The sequence below is a fragment of the Girardinichthys multiradiatus genome, chromosome 18, assembly GCF_021462225.1.
Source record: "Girardinichthys multiradiatus isolate DD_20200921_A chromosome 18, DD_fGirMul_XY1, whole genome shotgun sequence".
NCBI classification, from domain to species: domain Eukaryota; kingdom Metazoa; phylum Chordata; class Actinopteri; order Cyprinodontiformes; family Goodeidae; genus Girardinichthys; species Girardinichthys multiradiatus.
In genome coordinates, this window is record NC_061810.1 from 14,572,526 (window position 1) to 14,592,387 (window position 19,862).

The 19,862-nt window shown below is 39.3% G+C and overlaps 1 protein-coding gene across 1 annotated transcript; it reads left to right on the forward strand.

Moving 5' to 3' along the window:
• Positions 1-831: 831 nt before the first annotated feature.
• Positions 832-19,579, forward strand: samsn1a (SAM domain, SH3 domain and nuclear localisation signals 1a). Its single transcript, XM_047390549.1, has 15 exons — positions 832-950; positions 3,222-3,389; positions 3,720-3,766; positions 4,583-4,623; positions 5,572-5,655; positions 6,618-6,712; positions 7,464-7,584; positions 8,967-9,391; positions 12,332-12,409; positions 12,651-12,779; positions 13,178-13,295; positions 13,375-13,526; positions 13,619-13,840; positions 17,627-17,774; positions 18,791-19,579. Exons 1-15 carry the CDS (start codon positions 927-929, stop codon positions 18,943-18,945), a joined length of 2,007 nt encoding a protein of 668 aa, XP_047246505.1. The 5' UTR covers positions 832-926; the 3' UTR covers positions 18,946-19,579.
• Positions 19,580-19,862: the final 283 nt, after the last annotated feature.

Sequence of the window (19,862 nt, forward strand, 5' to 3'; positions counted from 1 at the left end):
AACAAAATAATGAGTGGCTATTTTTTAGTTTCTGCCTACTGCCTGTCAATATTGTCTTTCTTGTAAGCAACCCAAAGACGTTTTACCCTTTTTTCAGCCAACCGACTAGAAGTGCACAGCAACAGATGGGAAACATGTTGGGTGCTGTGTTACTCACGGCTCCATATAGTCATGAAAAAATCCAGGTAACGCCGACACTTTCTCTGGCATCTCATAAACCGACTTTAAACCCAAGGGACTGCCTCACAAAAACTTTATGTAGTTTTAAAAACTGTTCATTTCAAAACCTTGGACATATCAAGGATGATATCCATAAACAACCAATTCCTAACTACACACCTTGTTAATGATGAGAGGTTACATGTAAATGTCAGATCCTCCCATAGAAAATATATATCTTAATGAGTCTATTTTGGATTCAGGTTCAAGAAATTTTAAGTTTTAGTTTAAGTTTTGCAAAATTAAGCTGTTTTAATGACTGTTTTGAGCCCTGTGCATTAAAGCTGACTTATAGATTTTATATATAAACTTTACATGCATATTACAACTGTGGCAATGGTAAACAGCCAAATAAATGATGGATATAAATAGAAAATGGCTGCTACTATGTCCTACAATATAAACAGATTAAAAAAAAAATAAGTGAATGAAAGGGAAAAGATTGAAAACAAAAACCCAATCTGTCGCCCCAGCAGCAGCAGGGGCTTGTTGTCATCAGTGTGTTCTGCCGCAGCTGATAGAGTAATGGTGGTCCATCTATTGGATTAGAGCAGGGATTTCTCTGTGGTAATAATCTGTGAAGACAGCAGGCGACCCGGGCTGGGCTCACTCTGAGCTGTTGTGTCTCTCAGTCTCTGGCTGTCTGTCAGCTGCCTGTTTCTGCTCCATCTGACTCCCTAAAGCGCGCAGGACACATTACAGCCAAAATGAACCTTTTCTGCTTTTCACTGGTAAGACTCTCAATTTACTTTCTGTACAAACATACTGCTCAGAGATGTGTGAAATGCAAACGTTGTGCAGCAGATGGGAGGTCAGACATAAAGAATATATATTAAGCCTCTGTAAATCAAACTCTTCTGTTAAACTTTGTATGGGGGCAACGAATGGGGAACTTTCACTAAAGCTAGACATTTGAAAAGCATCCAACAGTAACTCCAGAGACAATAAAACTGTCCTGGTTTTCATCTGCGGGTAGTCGTGATTGTGCTACAGTAAATAGATAAGTCTGAAGTCAGTTTCTCTTTCTGCTAAGTCCGTAGTTCAGCTGTTTGAGATGTTTTAACTACCATGTTAAGCTGACTTGTTTTCTTTGGATTTATCCAAGCATGCTTCTTTATTGTTCTCTGCAGAAGGAATATTACACGTTGCATTCTGTTTCTGTTTGTGTATCTAGATATACATAGCTGTTAAAGGGGAAAAAAACAAGACATTTTTTATTAGTAAAGGCACAATCAGTCATGATACAGCCTCAGAGGATGTCCCAGCTGCTGTGGTGCAACGGCTAAAACACTCCCACTGATTATTCTTTTATTTTTGTTGCTAAAGTGCGATGCATGTAAAAGTGGAACTGAAACAAAGTTTACAATGCAAAAAAGCAAACCAAAGTTTAAAAATCCATTTGGAAACTGTCAGCATTTCTCGCAAAGTAATGCCAAATCAATGCACAGACAGGATAAGCTGGAGAGGAACATTATTTGTTCCTAGAAGAAATCCAAACATGACCGACAAATATTAATCCATCTGAAATCTGCTCAGAGGAAACACAATCCTTCCCTGCATTCATTTTTGACAAGCACATTTAAACATGTCTTTGGATCTGCTTCAACATGCATCCTTAGGGTTATCATTTTAATACATGGAGCTGAAGTTATCTGTCATGTTTTATATTTGTAGATTATTTAAACCTATAACTGTTTTGAGTTGATGTGTGTGGTCACGTTAAGTCTCAGAGTTGGTAATCCGACATCACTGGCAAAACAACTCAGCACCCTAAAGTTTCATGTACATAGTAGGGATGGATGTTATGGACTTAAAATTTTATTACGAGAGTTTTTTGGCATCTATTGTGACAATGATGAAAAGTATTTGAAAATATCTTTACAGTTTGAGTATTAAACTCTCATAGCATGCAGTTGGACCCTCACAGGAATGAAAAACAGACCTGAAAATAAAACTGACCCAATATAAAACAGGCTGTTATTCTGTAGTATAACTGCTGCTGAAACAGTAGAGAATAACTGGGTTCAATCATATTTTAGAAGGTAAATGTAGCATTGAGTTATACTCCCATAGTATCAGCAATAGAAAAATAATTTGTAACATACTAACAGTTTTAATTGGAGTTTACAGTTAAAACTGCAAGGTGGCTGATTCTTATCTTGATAATTTGCTTCCTCGTGATAAAGACAAACAACACTGTCCATCATGAGTACAGAAGTAAGCAGTTTGGTGCCTCCAGAGCCAGCCAGAGCATGTTTTAGATATGTTTCCAACACTCCATGGTCAAATCACCTCAGGTATGAAAAGAGCCGTCTACCCAGGATGTTTCGTAACATTCATATGTCAATATGACCCCACCTTGGGGTCAATTTGTCCCAACTTTAACTACTGATAAGTTTCTATAATCTATTCCAAGTCGGGTAGAAGGAAACATAGTTTTGAGACTCCAATAAATACAATCTATTGGTTGGTAATATCAATCTATTACCAACATATCTCATCCAAATACTTAACAACTAAGAGAAATGAAGTAATATGTGAAGGTTCAGAACATGGGGCCTAGAAGGTTTGCTTGAATGGAAGGAGGTTGTCATGAAATGGAGCTATAGGTTGGTGGTGGTGCAATGACCAAGTTCAGCATAATCTTGCTAATAACTAATTGGTCTGATTCAGGTGTGTTGGGGCAGGAAACATCTAAACATGCAGGTCAGAAGTACCCCCCTTATTGTCTCGTCTTGTCTGTGTGCAGCAAAGTTTCTAGAATTGTCATTACTTTCTACTTCAGTTATGATCTCCAAATCATCCAATACAACCTTTTCAAAATATATCCAGAAATGTAACAGTTTCTAGTCTAGAAATGATGTTTGTAAAACTGACTCTGATATGACAGAATTAAGGTGAAATCAAATAAAATGCTTGATTACACCTTTATCCATCATAGCTAATAAAACACATTCATTAATCAGTTTTCCTGCATTTCTCTCTTGTTCACCTATCATCAGGAGGGTTCTATAGACAGCCTGTATGAGGTGGTCCAGAGCTCCACTGATGCCCCCCCCCTGCCCATCCCCAGCCGGTCGTCCAGCCGCTCCTGCAGCCGCTCCTGTAGCCCAGCAGTCCTGCTGAATGACAACACAAGGTGGAGAGGCTCTGGAAGGTCCATATCTATGGTGAGCGGGCCAGTGTTTCATTAAAACCTCAAACGTGTCTGTAACAGGGCCGGTGGGCGTGGTTGGACAGGGTTGGGGTCAAATCTGTGAATTACTGGCCTTTGTAAAGTCTCAACAAGCAGACTTTCAACAGCAAAAAGCTGATTATGAAATGATAAAAATATCTGCCTGACAGCTGCCACAGAGGTCAGATTTTCTTCAATGTGTAAATTAAGCTAGTAAATCAAGTACTCCTCATGTTCAATTTATTGAACCAAATCCATCAAAGCTTTACAAAGTTGTTTGTTTAAAAGTGATTTTTAAACACCAAAGTGCTTCATTTCCTTACAGGATATGCAGCAGACATATGGGGTCAACTCCAATAAAAAGAATAGAAGGTAAGCTCATCAGAACAAGCATGCAACATTATACCACATGCTCTTCATTATATATTTTTATCTTGAATCTAATTTACAATATTAATATCATTCTATCATACACATAGAATAGAATTGGGTTAAAAACAGTGTAATCCTGCCATGACTTTAGGCTTCTGTCCATCTATTGTGGCTTTGTTGTGGAATGCACATGTAAATCTGTCCAAAAAAGCCAGTCCTGCAAGTGAAAGGGCCTTTCCATTGAAGAATAATAGGCTTGAGAAGCTAATTGTTTGTTTTCCCTGTGGACTTAATTCTATAAAACCTCCCTGTAGCAAAAACAGAAAGTAACATCAACAGAGCTCCTCCTGCCGTCACTTGATTCTCTTGGTTTGAAACACTGCCCCACTTAAACACGAGGGACTGACGGCACAACTGTAACAGTAAGCTTAATGTTTTTATTTTTATTTTCCAGCTTCAGCGGAAGCTTTTGCCTTTTTCTTTTTAAAAGAAAGGCCTTGCAGATTGTCAGGCCAGCAGGAGGTAGATTATGGGGCTTTGGGTCAGTTAAACTAAGCGGATTCAAGATCCCAGTTGCCTCACCAACTTTACTTCTTTGGCTTTGAAGACACAATACTCTGTTCTCATACTGTTGTCTCTGTAAACAGAAGAAAACATTACCACATCTTGAAACAACATGTGCATTCTCTCTGGTGATGACATTTTAAGTCCCTTGTTCTTGTGTTTACATAGGTCAGCAAATGCAATGTACAAATATTACAATAATTCATCTAGATGGAAGTGCATAATATTCCATGTCCTTTCCTTTCCTTTCAGAACACATATATCAAAGTCTCTGTCAGACAATGAAACACTGGGTGAGTATTGTTGAAAATCCAACCTTTAATTTGAGTACATATTTTTAATGGCTCCAATCATGCAAGAATCCCACATTACAAAATACCCCTAACAGTTCCAGCCAAATACATAAAACTGAAGCATTTTGGAAATTTAAACTTTAGTGCCTTAGCTTGATCAGATTATCTAGGAACCTTTAATTTGGACTCAATGACTTACTTTTTTGTTGTGATATAAATATGACACACAGACCTATTTTGCCAAGCTACTTGTCAAGATGGGATAGACATAAGAACATGTCATGCATTTGTGTACATCCGTTTACTTAAAAAAATGGCTACAAAAAAAAATAACGACTACCCAAACTCGCTTATATCCGCAGTCAGTACAAAAAAAAATAATTACTGAGACAACCAATTCTTTAGGAGGACCCAAAATTTTCCGTCCACCACGCGCCGTCATCTTGACCATCACAGTCTCCAGACCTAAATCCTGGAGCAAAAAAGAGGATCCAGAACTCTGGATGATCCAAAAGAGATTATTCAAACAGGGCTTTTTGGGTTACAGATTTAAGAAATGTTATAGTAGAGAACTAAATAGTGTTTCATTACTAACAGGGGATCTGAAAAGTGTTGACAGCAGGGTTCCTAATAAATGTGATACTGGTTATTTAGTAAAAGCAATTTCTTGTCTGTGATTTCTTTGCAGACTGAATTAATGTACTCAAATTGAAGACTTGAATACAAAAGTCAGTTTGAGATGATAGTACTGCAATAAAAGATGAGTTTATTTTAGAACGTTTAACCTATCTTTACCAGGTGTGTAAAAAATGTGTGATGGGTTTGATACACACATGCAGTGTTGTAACCTTGGCTACTTGTCCGGTTGTAGTTGAGTCAGGCTGACGTGGCCCCATGTGGCCTCACTTTTCACATCAGTTCCTTAGTCTTTGCCGCTCTCCACTGCAGATAACTCCGCCTGTAATACTGCAGCGTGGCAGCACGCCAGGAGCCGAGAAGATTTAATCCACCTCACCAACAATCATAACGAAGGTAAAAATAAAATATAGGTTATGCTAATCCAAAGTGTAGCTTAGCATTCATCCAGACTGTAAGCTTGACGAAAAAGTCCAAAATGTGCAGTAATTGTATGTGAAAATGTGGCAAAAAATATCAAATAATAAGCTGTTACTGTTATATTTCATGTTTGATAATATGTAACAAATTACTTAAAAGGGGCTAAAGAGACACTTACAATCATCCTTCAGAAAGTTTTATGTAATGCACCAAACCTTAAATCTATGATTTTGGGATTTGTTATAACCAGCTTTGTCAGATACAGTAAAGAAAATGGTTAATTTCAGAGTGCATAAAACAATCTGTAGATGGTTAAAAATAGGAAACCTCATAACACAGACAAGGAACACCATTTCATAGTATTTACAACCACAGGACTATTTGTTCACAGGTTAGAGTGTCAAGTTCTGATATAAAGGGAGAATCTACCAAATGTTTAGGGCCTGCCTAAGCTAACATGGATATGTTGCAGAAGTAAGATTTTCTGCTGTGCTTGCACCTCACATCCACATGCAGACTTTATTTTTGGTGGCAAGTATGATTTGAATAATGCATTCCATTGGGAATATTTTTTAAAGCTATGTTTGTGGTATTTCTATTATAAATGATGATACCGAGGCTTATATTAAAAATTCCCACTTTTGCTTCCAGTGCTAGAAACAACAAAAACAACAGCAGAAATTTTATGGATCTTTTCACAACTCTCTGTTTCTCCTGAATTTATTTCTAATAAACTTTTAATCTGTGACTGGGATCGTAGCCCAAGCTTCTGTGATCCTTCTTTTGAACTTGTGTGCTGTTAATGCTGACATTGTCACCCCCTACTGGTGTAGAATAGGTATGACAGTATTACTGTTGAACTTTAATTTTTTTTATCAGGGAATATTATGATATCTTTCCACCTCCCGAAGTTATCCTGAAACATTTTGTCCTTGTAGAGATGCGAAAGCCGAAGCACCGAACAGATAAAAAAGGAGGTAAAGGAGGGCATCACACTGGTACAAAGAAAAAAGAGAAACAACAAACAAATCAGGTAAGAGAAATACAAGAATAAAAATCTAACTAAACAGAGGCGTTTTAAATGTATCACTGTCATATAAATATTGGTGCATTTTGTTTCTTTGACAGCTTAATTGCTTAAAAACCATAGCAAGCAGACATTTCAAAATGCAATAAGAATGTGAGCAGAGATGACACTATTGATGCTAATATAGCAATTAATAATCACAGATCTTTACTGACCCCATGCCGACCTGATGGTTGATATGTCGCTGCTGGAGCTGATATTGTGTGGCAAACCAAAAACAAGTTCATTTTGCATTAACAGGAGTTCCATCTGCTTGTGACATTTTGACCCGGTTTTCTAAAGCGTATACTGATCAGGTTTTAATACAACGCAGATAGTACTAATGGATGTACTGCTCTCATTATAATGACCTGGACGCATTTTATTGATGTGTTTGGGCGTGGTGAAGGTTTAAAGGCCTTATACCAGGCCAGGCAGTGCCCAGTCTGATTAATGGCCATCATAGTGAGAAACAAACAAAGCAGAGCCTACCAGAACTGGATCAGCTGCTGTTTTCACTGCCTCACTAAGACGGTGTCTGGCTGCAGTGACAGCACTCATAAGTTGCTGTACGTGGGAACAGTAGAGCACAAATACTCACTCAGAAACTGCTGCTTAGAGACAAGTAAGAGAACATGAACATTACCCCATCAACAAAGAGACAAGGTGGGAATTTGGAAAGATTTGGGAATTGTTTTAAATTGCTCTGTCATTTCAGAGTGTCCACAACAATGGAGTGATGACTGAGTCCAAACCTGCTGTCAGAAAGAACCTAAAGAATGGAAGGAAACCAGGTGGAAGAAGTGGGAAAGATGGGTCCAAGAAAAGTCACAACAGAGGTGAGACAGCATAAAAAAATTAGGGATCAGGATTTCCAGGGGTTCCTCTGTATTTCATTGACTAAACTATGCTTTTTGTAATTTCTGACATCTGTATGACTCACTTTCTTTGCTAACGTCTGAGACAAGCAAACGTGTGCACGCGAGCAGGTCACTTGAGTTCTTGACTTTAACGTGTTTCCACATTTTCACTGGAGAAGGAGTCATACAACAAAAGCACAACAAAAACTGACTCATCCAACTGACCATTGCCACATGTCCTCTTTTTGTCTTCTTGATGTTGCTTCAGGATATAAAGCAGTCCCCCTGATTCTCTCCTCTAACCCGCATTTCCAACTTTAGATTTACTTTTCTGATACATTGAACCTTTCCATGTTGCAATAGACCAACACCAAGTAGTAGAAGAACAGGGATACTTTTTATTTATTTATATATTTTTAAATAGAAAATTGTGGCACGTCTTTGTATTCAGTCGCCATGAGTCTTCTTTGCAAAACCATCTTTTGTTGCAGTTATAGCTTAAAGTCTTTTGGGATGTGTCTTTATAAGCTCTGCTAATCCGGGAACTAAACATTTTGTTCATTCTTCTTCAAAATAGCTCAAGCTTAGATTGGATGGAGAGCATCTTTCACCATCAACTTTATGTCTGGACTTTGACTGGGCCATTCTAACACATAAATATGCGTTGATCTAAACCATGCCATTGTGGCTCTGGCTGTATGTTCAGGGTCATTGTCCTGAAGGACCTTTCTTCCAGTATTGCTCTGTATTTAGTTCCATCTATTGCCTCTAACCAACTTCCCTGTCCCTGCTGGAGAAAAGCATTGCACAGCATGATGCTGCCACCACCATGCTTAATCTTGGGGATGTTGTGTTTATGGTGCCGTGCAGTGAGGTGTCACCTGACAAGAGTTCAGTCTTCTACATGCTTGCTGTGCCCCCTGAATGGCTTTTCAAACTTTTTATGCCTTTGTTTAAACAATGCCTTTTTTCTTGCCACTCTTCCTTTGAGGCAAAACTTCCATGGTACATAACTACTACTTGTCCTGTGGACAGATTCATGAAGCTGAGCTATGAATCTCTGCAGCTCCTCCAGTTATATTTGGCCTTTTGCCACCTTCTCTGATTAATGCTCTCATGGCCATCCTGTCCCTTCAGGTGGATGGTCATGTCTTAGTAGGTCTGCAGTTGTGTCATACTCTTTTTATTTTTAGATGATGGATTAAAGTGTTCTGTGAGATGGTAAATAAGCCTGGGATATTTATAACCTAACCCTGCTTTAAACTTCTTCACCACTTGGTCCCTGACATGTCTGCTGTGTTTCTTGTTATTCATGATACTATTTTTCACAAATATTTTTGGCTTTTCTCCTTCTCTTTCAGTGTGTTCTCCACCACGAACAACAAGTCCACCCTTGGGACCACACTATTTGGATGTGCCATACTCATCTAGGTCGGATAGGATGTTGTACCTCGGCAAATCCTCCACCCTCCCTGCTCAGGAGAGCACAACCCTGGGCCGCTGTGCTGACATGGTTAGTCTACCTGGAGGAGCGACGCCCACCCACCACCAGCGCTGGAGCAACCCAGGGGATAGTAGCCCTGCCTGGGGGACCATAGAGCACACCTGCCGCTGGCCCCTCACAGAGTATCGCATGCTCCCCCACGAATTCGCCATGCTACATGTGAAGGAGGGGGATGGAAGGCAACAGCTGGTGTCAGACCAGAATGGAAGCCTAAAGCGGAGCTGTCAGCTTCTCGCAAAGGTGCCACGATCTATCACTGAGGTGGATCAATCAGAGCCAAATGTAAGCAATGAGTAATATTGTTCATCTAACTTCAAACCATGTCCAGTAACTAAAGTCAAGTAAAAACCCAAGTCACAAAAAATAGAACAAACTACAGTGCTGGGCAAGCATAAGGTCTTTGATGTTTCTTCATGTTACAACCACAAACACCAATGATTCATATTGCGATTGTTTGTGATAGATAATTGCCTTCAGAATTCGATCAATAATTAAATAGAGAGGATCTGTGTGTAAATTCATCTCAGTATAAATCCATCTGCTCTCTGAAGGCCTCGGAGGTTTGTTGGAGAATAACCAAAATGTTGCTTTTTTGGCCTACACACAAAGCTCAGTGTGTAGTGGAAAGCTAACACCACCTCTCACCCAGAACACATCATCCCAACCGTGAAAGTAGTCAGTGGCAGCATCATGCTGTGGGAATCAGAGAATCTGCTTATGTGCTACATTGTGTTCACTTAACAAAACCCAATGAAATATATTAAGGTTTTTAATTGTAATAAAATTGTCATAAAATGTGGGAAAAGAAATCAATGAATACTATTGCAAGGCAACGTATACACGAGATGAACATATAGACATTTTAACTGAACCAATAATCCATTTTGAATGGAGCATTAACTGTGGATTTTGCCTTTGCATAGTGATTACTTGCTGCTAATACCATACAATAGTCCAGACGGAGCCAGGAGGGGATTGCCCTTGCAAGCAATTGACATTTCTTAGAGCCTGACCTTCGCTGATGGCCAGTGAGCACGTGCAGGATTCACCACGTGTCACACAAAGCAGTAGTCAAAAGCTTAACATATTAGAAGAGACAACAAAGATGAAAACATTATCCTATATAGAGGTTTAGAGCTCATTGTCCATCTTTGCCTACAGTGTATGGTTCTTATATGTTCCATGCAGCGACATGGAACATTAGAAAATGTCTTGCGTATGATTAGAAACTCTTCATTAAAATGTAGGTTCTGACAGTCTGGGGCGCAAAATCTGTGGAAGATAGGATAATTTCACTTCACTCTAATGTCATGATGAAGGCCCTCTGTATGGTTTTGGTCTGAGTGTAAAATGTTAGCATATGTGTGCAAGAAGTCAAATTTTTCTGAGCTTCCATTTCACTGCATCCACATTTATGATTGATTGAAAGATGGAGGGATTAGGCAGTGGTTTTGTCTGTTGAATATCCTTTTGTGCAAGTAACCAAATGAAACTGTCTGCAATGTAAACACTGCAACAAATCCCCCCATGATGAGATGAGAGCAATTACTGACACAGAGGCAGGTTCATTAGTAAAACACAAGCTTTCTCACAGTCTCCAGGAAGACCTTCAGTCTGGGTATTTTAATCTTTTGAACCCAACAACTAAAATCAGGATTGATTGTGTGTAATGTTCTTCCAAGCTAGGATATGAAATTAATAGCGCAAAGCCCCAGAAAGTGTTTCGACATGACAAAGTTGCTACTTTGAGATGTTCCTCTGCCGTAAGCACTTCCTCTAAAGCCCTTACCCCACATTAAGAAATGATGTGTTACTCCAGCATCATTTACCATCATCCACTTCCCCTTTGTTGATAAAAAGAAATATTTTTAGGAAGAATAATATCTTTTTAATACATTTTCTGTTTTTGTGCTGAAATGAGACTGCGTGAGATTTTTTGGCACTGAGGTCATAATCACATTATAACCTACATGACCAACAGCGGTTACGTGACTGACTTTTACTTAGTGAAATTACAGGCCCAACTCTGTGTGGATTAACCACAGCAACACAACACTGGTAGCTGACGTGACATAAGCTCATTCTCATTAAGTTATCCTAAATTATATCAAAAAACAAACACTGCAGTAAAAAAGCCCAAACGGAGCTGTTCCTGGAAGTGGTTCACAGTTTTTTTTTTTTTTTTTTCAGAGGGCCACAAAATGCACACTCAAGCATTTGTGTTTTCCATTTCAAAGCAATACTGCAGTGAAAGACATAGCCTCACATCCTGTGTTTTGTGAGGAAGTGGCCCAGTCAGCTCATCAGACTGTCATTGTGAGTCAGTTAACACATCACTGTCAGATCGGTGAGGTTGAGATAACAAAAGAGAAGGGACTGGTCAGAGCAGCAAGAAAAAAGAAAACGCTGAAAATGTTACAAAGAGCAGCATCTAATGTGTCAGACAAAGCAAGGAGCAACAAACCGAAGGTATGTTAAAACACTAAACCTAACTGAAAATGCTGCTGGGACAATTTGTAAGTAGCTCAGGTGAAGAAAAATGGTTTTTTGTTAGTAAATCCCATTTTAAATTGACTTAGTATCATTCTTGTCTTAATGAATAGAAGTGTAATTTGCATAAAATATTTCCCATGTTACAGTGTAAATTAGGTAAAATAAAAAATACAATTATCCAAACTCTGCAAGTGAGTATTGTTCCATTGTAAAAAAACAATTTGTTCTGTTCATGTAATCGCTGGCAGGGCTGCACAAATCTAAGCAGTTTCTGCTACATTAACTCAATCTCCCGGACAGCTGTCTAGGAGCATGAAGCTCATATTTAACCAGGATTTCCAAGGATTAATCATTTATATGATTATTTTGGTGCTCTGCTCATGGGATGATGCGTGTTGGGGGGTGGGGGATAGTAGGTTTGGGAGAGATTATGATGACTTTTAGTTTTATGAAAATTTGGGAGTGCCAGCAAGCCATAAGTGCAAGACCAGTTCTCTGCGGGTATAGTGGTTTTGTTTAAGTCTGCCAGTACCTCTTGTAGATAAATGAAAATGGTGGAAAAAAAGTGAATGTTTGATATAATTACTTGTATAAATTGCCCAGGAATACATGTCTTTGTGTCGTCTTCTAAAATTAACCTGGATTCCTCATCTTTTGTTAACAGACAATGATAGGAAATAGACCCACAAACTGCTCAAGTAAAAAGGCTTTTTTTTGGGTCTGTTTTAGCGTTCCACAAGCTTCGGCAGGTTCGAGGGCCTCAGAAATCACTCATCACCTGCCAAAACAGAGGAAACTCGAACTACGGTTAGTGAACAAGTTTGGGTTTTTTTGCGCATTCATGTTTTGTCTTAAGAATCAAAACTATCACATCAAAGCTTTTGTCCAGTGGATACAAAAAGTGCTGATCTTTGCACAACTCTGCTAATTTGCAGCCAAAATGACTTTTAATTAGGAAATGATGCACCTTAATGTATGTTTATGGACCAGATATACTAACAGTTAATTTAATTTAACCTGTCTGTCTGTCCACCATTTTTCTCCTCAGCTCAGAGAAGAGTGTGACAGTCCAGATCCCGTCAGATCAGCTGGGATTGGCAAAAAGATGAAGGAGATCTCGCTGACCATGAGGAGAAAAATGGGCAAAAAGCATGCCAAGTCTCTTTCAGAGGAGACAGTGAGTCACTTTTAAGATGCCTTCTTCACTAACTGCAATAAATCTTTCACCCTTGCATGCGTGTATACAAGCAGTTCAGCTGACACAGATAAATAAAAAAAACCTTCCTACCTGCCACAGCAACCCAGTGCTGCTTCTTTATCATCTTCTTTGCACACAAACCCACATCCTCACACTTGAAGCTGGTATAGGCAACATTAGAGTGCTGCATTTTACTCTGACCTGCACTGAACTAAAGAAAAAAAAAACACCCTGCTGCAGTTTCATGTTATACTCTCACACAGACTAGGAGATAAGCTTTGAAAGTTTCACAACCTCCATCTTTACCTGGCACTGTATGTTTTAGCTTGTTTGAACTTTCAGCTCCTTCTGATTTCTTTTTTTGTTGTTTGTTCCAGGGGGATGACACAGACAAAGACCCAGAGGCAGAGATGGAAAGCAGTCCACCAGTTGAGAAAAGCTCAACAAAGACGAGCAACTCCTTGGAGAGTCTTTGCAGCGGCCAGAGCTCCTCCAGTGAGTGTCAGCACCTGATCCATGCAGAGTAAAGAGTAAGAAACAAAGCTGTGTATTTATGATGCATTTGCCGGTTCAGGTGGAATCACTAGTGAGTCCAACAGTTCCGGTCAGAGGGACAGCCTGAAACTGGAGGAGGACGTATCCTATCAGGGTCAGTTCTGCGGCCGAGCCCGGGTCCACACCGATTTTGTTCCCAGTCCTTATGACACAGACTCCCTGAAACTGAAGGTAACTTCAATCAAAACTGTCCTAGTTGTAAGCAGCAAAGATGGAGACTTAGACAGAAAATAACTCTATGAACATTATTTTTTATTTTATAGGTTGGTGACATCATCCACATCATCAGCAAGCCTCCGATGGGCATCTGGACGGGCATGCTCAACAACAAAGTGGGCAACTTTAAGTTTATCTATGTGGATGTTTTGGCAGAGGAGAAGGAAAAAGAAGCAGAAGAGGAAACTCCAAAGATCAGACAGCAGAAACTTTGCAAGAGGCCACGACCTAAAACGCTGCTGGAGTTACTGGAGAGGCTGAACCTAGAGGTGACAACAGGATACAACAATGCTTATTCTGATTAGACAAAAACAAATTAACACATTTCAGTTAAGTTAGATGTTTAAACAAGAGGTTTTTGTTAATCAGTCAAATTCAAAACTGTATCTCATAATTGCTGCTTAGTAACAAAGACTAATGACTGAGACTAATGCAGACCTCAACAATATTAAAACAACACCCGTCATAAAAACATCATTGCTGCTTAAGCAAACACTATTTTGTGAACCTTTATTATTTGTTGTGAACCTTTATTTGTTGTGTTTGCTGTATGATTATTTACAGAGCCTACAGATAGGTCCAGGTAATTGATGGAAAAGTCAGGTATAAAATGACCTACAGCAGCTGCTAGCTAGCTTTAGCTAGCTTTGACCAAGACCGAAGCAGACTTAAACGGTCTTACACCAACCCTAATCTGAAAAACGTCCTGCTGTTTTATGAACCTTTAGACCAAAGTCACATTTATAACAGGTGGTTATTTATACAGAAACCAATGATTATTCGCAACAATGTTCCTGTGTGAAACATGTTGTGAGTATGTAAACCAGTATTTGAAGCAAAAATATTGTGGTGGTTTAGGGGAAAGTAATTTTATTTTATTTACTCTGACTTACTTTTTGGTTACAAACCAAAAGTCCTTGATGTGTTCCTTTCTCAGTATTTGTTTCACACTCATTGGTGTTGCACTGCCTCCATCCCCCATTTCCTGTGTGATTAATAGGCTTCTGTGTAAATAACTTCCAATAACAAATGTGACGACAATTGAAAGGTTCATAAAATACAGGGCCCTTTTTAGATCAGAGTTGATTTTAGATAGTAGACATCTGCTTTCGGTCAAAGCTTGCTACCTGCCAAATAACTGTTTCAGGTATTTCTTGACAATTTTCTATTGTATAAATATGAATACTTGTCTGTAAATAATTATCCACTGCGAACATGAAGATTTAAAGGTTCATGAATAGTGAGCGCATAAACTGCTGAGATTTTTTACAATGTTAGAAGCCCGCTTGCACTAACCATTAGCTTTAGCCTTAAGTACTAATCTGGCTTCATACTAAAGATGCAAAGAGAGTTACCCCATGAATTACTTACAGGTCCTTCTCAAAATATTAGCATATTGTGATAAAGTTCATTATTTTCCATAATGTAATGATGAAAATTTAGCATTCATATATTTTAGATTCATTGCACAATAACTGAAATATTTCAGGTCTTTTATTGTCTTAATACGGATGATTTTGGCATACAGCTCATGAAAACCCAAAATTCCTATCTCACAAAATTAGCATATTTCATCCGACCAATAAAAGAAAAGTGTTTTTAATACAAAAAACGTCAACCTTCAAATAATCATGTACAGTTATGCACTCAATACTTGGTCGGGAATCCTTTTGCAGAAATGACTGCTTCAATGCGGCGTGGCATGGAGGCAATCAGCCTGTGGCACTGCTGAGGTCTTATGGAGGCCCAGGATGCTTCGATAGCGGCCTTTAGCTCATCCAGAGTGTTGGGTCTTGAGTCTCTCAACGTTCTCTTCACAATATCCCACAGATTCTCTATGGGGTTCAGGTCAGGAGAGTTGGCAGGCCAATTGAGCACAGTGATACCATGGTCAGTAAACCATTTACCAGTGGTTTTGGCACTGTGAGCAGGTGCCAGGTTGTGCTGAAAAATGAAATCTTCATCTCCATAAAGCTTTTCAGCAGATGGAAGCATGAAGTGCTCCAAAATCTCCTGATAGCTAGCTGCATTGACCCTGCCCTTGATAAAACACAGTGGACCAACACCAGCAGCTGACACGGCACCCCAGACCATCACTGACTGTGGGTACTTGACACTGGACTTCTGGCATTTTGGCATTTCCTTCTCCCCAGTCTTCCTCCAGACTTTGGCACCTTGATTTCCGAATGACATGCAGAATTTGCTTTCATCAGAAAAAAGTACTTTGGACCACTGAGCAACAGTCCAGTGCTGCTTCTCTGTAGCCCAGGTCAGGCGCTTCTGCCGCTGTTTCTGGTTCAAAAGTGGCTTGACCTGGGGAATGCGGCACCTGTAGCCCATTTCCTGCACATGCCTGTGCACGGTGGCTCTGGATGTTTCTACTCCAGACTCAGTCCACTGCTTCCGCAGGTCCCCCAAGGTCTGGAATTGGCCCTTCTCCACAATCTTCCTCAGGGTCCGGTCACCTCTTCTCGTTGTGCAGCGTTTTCTGCCACACTTTTTCCTTCCCACAGACTTCCCACTGAGGTGCCTTGATACAGCACTCTGGGAACAACCTATTCATTCAGAAATTTCTTTCTGTGTCTTACCCTCTTGCTTGAGGGTGTCAATAGTGGCCTTCTGGACAGCAGTCAGGTCGGCAGTCTTACCCATGATTGGGGTTTTGAGTGATGAACCAGGCTGGGAGTTTTAAAGGCCTCAGGAATCTTTTGCAGGTGTTTAGAGTTAACTCGTTGATTCAGATGATTAGGTTCATAGCTCGTTTAGAGACCCTTTTAATGATATGCTAATTTTGTGAGATAGGAATTTTGGGTTTTCATGAGCTGTATGCCAAAATCATCCGTATTAAGACAATAAAAGACCTGAAATATTTCAGTTAGTGTGCAATGAATCTAAAATATATGAATGTTAAATTTTCATCATTACATTATGGAAAATAATGAACTTTATCACAATATGATAATATTTTGAGAAGGACCTGTATAACTTAGGGTGACCAGATATCCCCAATTTCCAGGGACAGTCCTCGTTTTAGATGACCTGGCTAAAGCTGTCCCCGGAAATGTCTCCGCTTGTAGCATTTTGTGAATGACAAAAATATTTTTGTGTAGACTGTTATTTCATTAGCCAGGGGTTGAAAGCTGTTACGGTAGCTGGTCGCAATGCTATTAACATTACATACAGAGTAGAAGAGGAGCTGAGCGCATCCCCTAGGACTGGGCTGATCCTTGCTGTGATGAAGGTTTGGTTCGCAGTAGGAAATGTTACTAGTGTTGTCAACATTTGCCATGCCCAGGTAATAAAAATAAGGCGTGGATGTGTTTGGTTTTACTAAAGGTGAGGACCCAAATGCAAATAAATCAGGCTTTTATGAATGTACAGAACAACGAAAAGCAAAACGGGAGCACAGGGAGTAGCTGCGGCTGAGTGAGGGAGAGAGGGAAAATTACTTCCAGAATTAGAAAAGTGGAGCTACAGTGTCCAAAGTAAGATGTTTTACGATTGATTGGTGACATTTGATTTATATTTACAGAGCTAGTTAATAGTTAATTTGTTGTTGTGATATGTGAACACAGACTTTCAGGCTGAGGGGTGTTTGTCTATACAGTTTGGACATATGAAAGTTCCTCGCAAAAAATAAAGCAATCAGTAACAGGGAAACTAAATGAGGCAAGAACTGCATGAACTGAGAATGATGAGGAGGGAGAGATGATCACCGGTTAAATGTGCGTTTCTTCAGTTGTATGGGCTTTTAGCTCCAAGTAAAAATAGTTTTGTTTTTGTTTTTTTTGTTTGCCAAATATAGTAATTTCATCATTTCGTCTGCTGAGTAAATTAGTCAAATAATTGAAGAAGCATTAATATTTATAAGCATATGTTGGGATTATCCTAGTTTCTCATCTAAAAATAACCAACTTCTAAAGGGTATCTGTAATAAAGATCTTATTTTATTTGTTACGTTGTAATTTTATTTTTTAAATCTGATCACCTTGTTATAACTTAACCACACTTTAAAAGAATCTCAACCATCCCTTTAATGAAGTGCTTTGTTTCAGGAGTATGCCTCTGCCCTGTTGCTGAACGGCTACCAGACCGTGGAGGACTTGCTGCACCTGCAGGAGAAGCACCTGATAGAGCTGAACGTCAAGGACCCTGAGCACAGGCAGAGGTTGCTTGCTGCCGCTGAGTGCCGCTACGTAGAAGGTCAGGAGCATCCCGAGCAATCATCCTCTTGATCTGACCCATCAAGTTTAAGAAAAAAAAAAAAAAAACTTTAGCCCACAGTGTACAGATCACTGTAAAACTCAAGAAGATTGTTGGTAACCTCACAATTCTGAAGCATAAGAGTCATACAGTATGATGTCACTGGCAATTCTAAGTTTTAGGGTTTATGGATTTAATCAGCATTTGCGCTGCAGATAAGGTCTCATTACTTTATCAGAAACTGTGTTGTTTTAGGAAAAGAACTGAAACTATAGTTTTTCAATCATCTCTAGCTCAGGCCATGCCTCTGCTTGTGAGGCACTATGCACATGGCTTACCGTGATTTCCTGTCAGTCAGACAGAATGTGCTTAAGAGGACAGAAGGTGTTCTTGTAATGTGATGTCTCTAACCAGGAGGGCTGATTATCGTGCAGCTCTGAGAACAAAACCTGTGCTCGCTTGTGAATCAGAGAACTACAGTATTCACAAGTGTAGGTTGTGGCATCCTGATAGAGTTGTATTGAATGTAACTCAGCAAAAATGTGACTGAGGCAGAGTGGAAGCCATTGATGGTTGTTTGTTTGATTGGGTGACAGCATGAGCCCCAACAGATGGCAGCTGCTGCTGCAGGAACGACACTGCCAAGCTTGTTGACATGGATGAAATGGCACTAATTTAATCAAGTTGTGCTCCATTAGGTTAGCTATGGTGAGGGGGATTAGGAGCTTCTGACAAACCATAAAACTGAGGAACGGTCCGTGTTTGAAGAGGGAGAAAAAGATGCTAAATATGGTGATTAATTATCCCATTGATTTTCCAGAACCAAAAAGCTGCACTTTCAGACATACTTTACTCAAGAAATAAAACACGTTGCTGTAGCAGAAAAAGGTTAAATGAAAGAGATTAACGATCAGTTTCCACTGACTTGCCACAGATGTTATCTTCTCATATGTGGGCAGAACCCTTTATCTCTAATATTATTTTTGTATTGAATTTGTTTTCGTTTCTGGCTCCAGGGGATGATATGAACAACGGAGAGGAGCAGAAATCATCCCACGCCCAGCAGGAAGAAGACAGCGACTGTCCCAGAGACTCAGGCTGCTTCATCCCATCTGAGTGTTCGGACACTAAGGAAGATCGAGAGCAGGTCGCAGACACAGGGGATGCATGAGGCGCTCGTCTTATCAGAAGGATATGGAGACATTTAGAATTTAAAGTCACACATTTTCTAATGATTCTGGTGAAAATAAATCCAGAAATCCTCTCAATATGTAATGTTTACACCCTCTGTTCTGATCAGGAGCTTGTATAATGTGGAAGCGCTTTAAAAGATGAATGAAGGAGGACTATGTAGCCAATATTCTAAATCTCATCTCATCCTTGTGTTTTTTAAGATGTTAAAGTTACAGTTTATTAATTTGAAGTCAGTTGTATTTATTACATTCCAAATGGTCCAATGTGGGGTTTTTTTTTTTGTTGTTTTTTTTTTTGCAATTGTTTAAAGCCTTTATTTATCACAGATGCATCACTTTTATATTTCCCATCACATCCAGCCTCAGCCTAGCCCGCAGCATTCAGTTTTTCTTTGCTCTGAATGTAGTGGTTCCAGTGAAGGTGTCTGGATGATGGCCTATATTATATACAGTACATATTAAGAAGTGTATTAGTTGCTGAGCATGAGTTTGAATGAGAGAGTATGTTTGTGTATCCGTAAAAGAGTATACCCTATACGCTACTGAGGAGATCTGTATTTATCTGTTTTCACAACCTTTTGTAAATAAATCAATAAAACATAGTAAAATATATTTTGTTGTTATAATTCATTTATTCTCCAACTTTATTTCCTGATATTCAAACAGAAAATACTTGTTAAAATACATGAATTAATATTATTTTTATTAGTAGTAGTAGTAGCAGTAGTAGTGGAAAGAAAGGAAGGAGTGTACGTTGTAGTAGTTGTATGAAAGCAAATAAAGCATTTTCTCGTACACAAGGTGAATACAAATCTACAATATTGCTGCATTCAATGGCAAGTAGGAAGTCGGAATATCCGTTTCCCTAGTTAGTAACTCGAAGATTTTTCCAGCT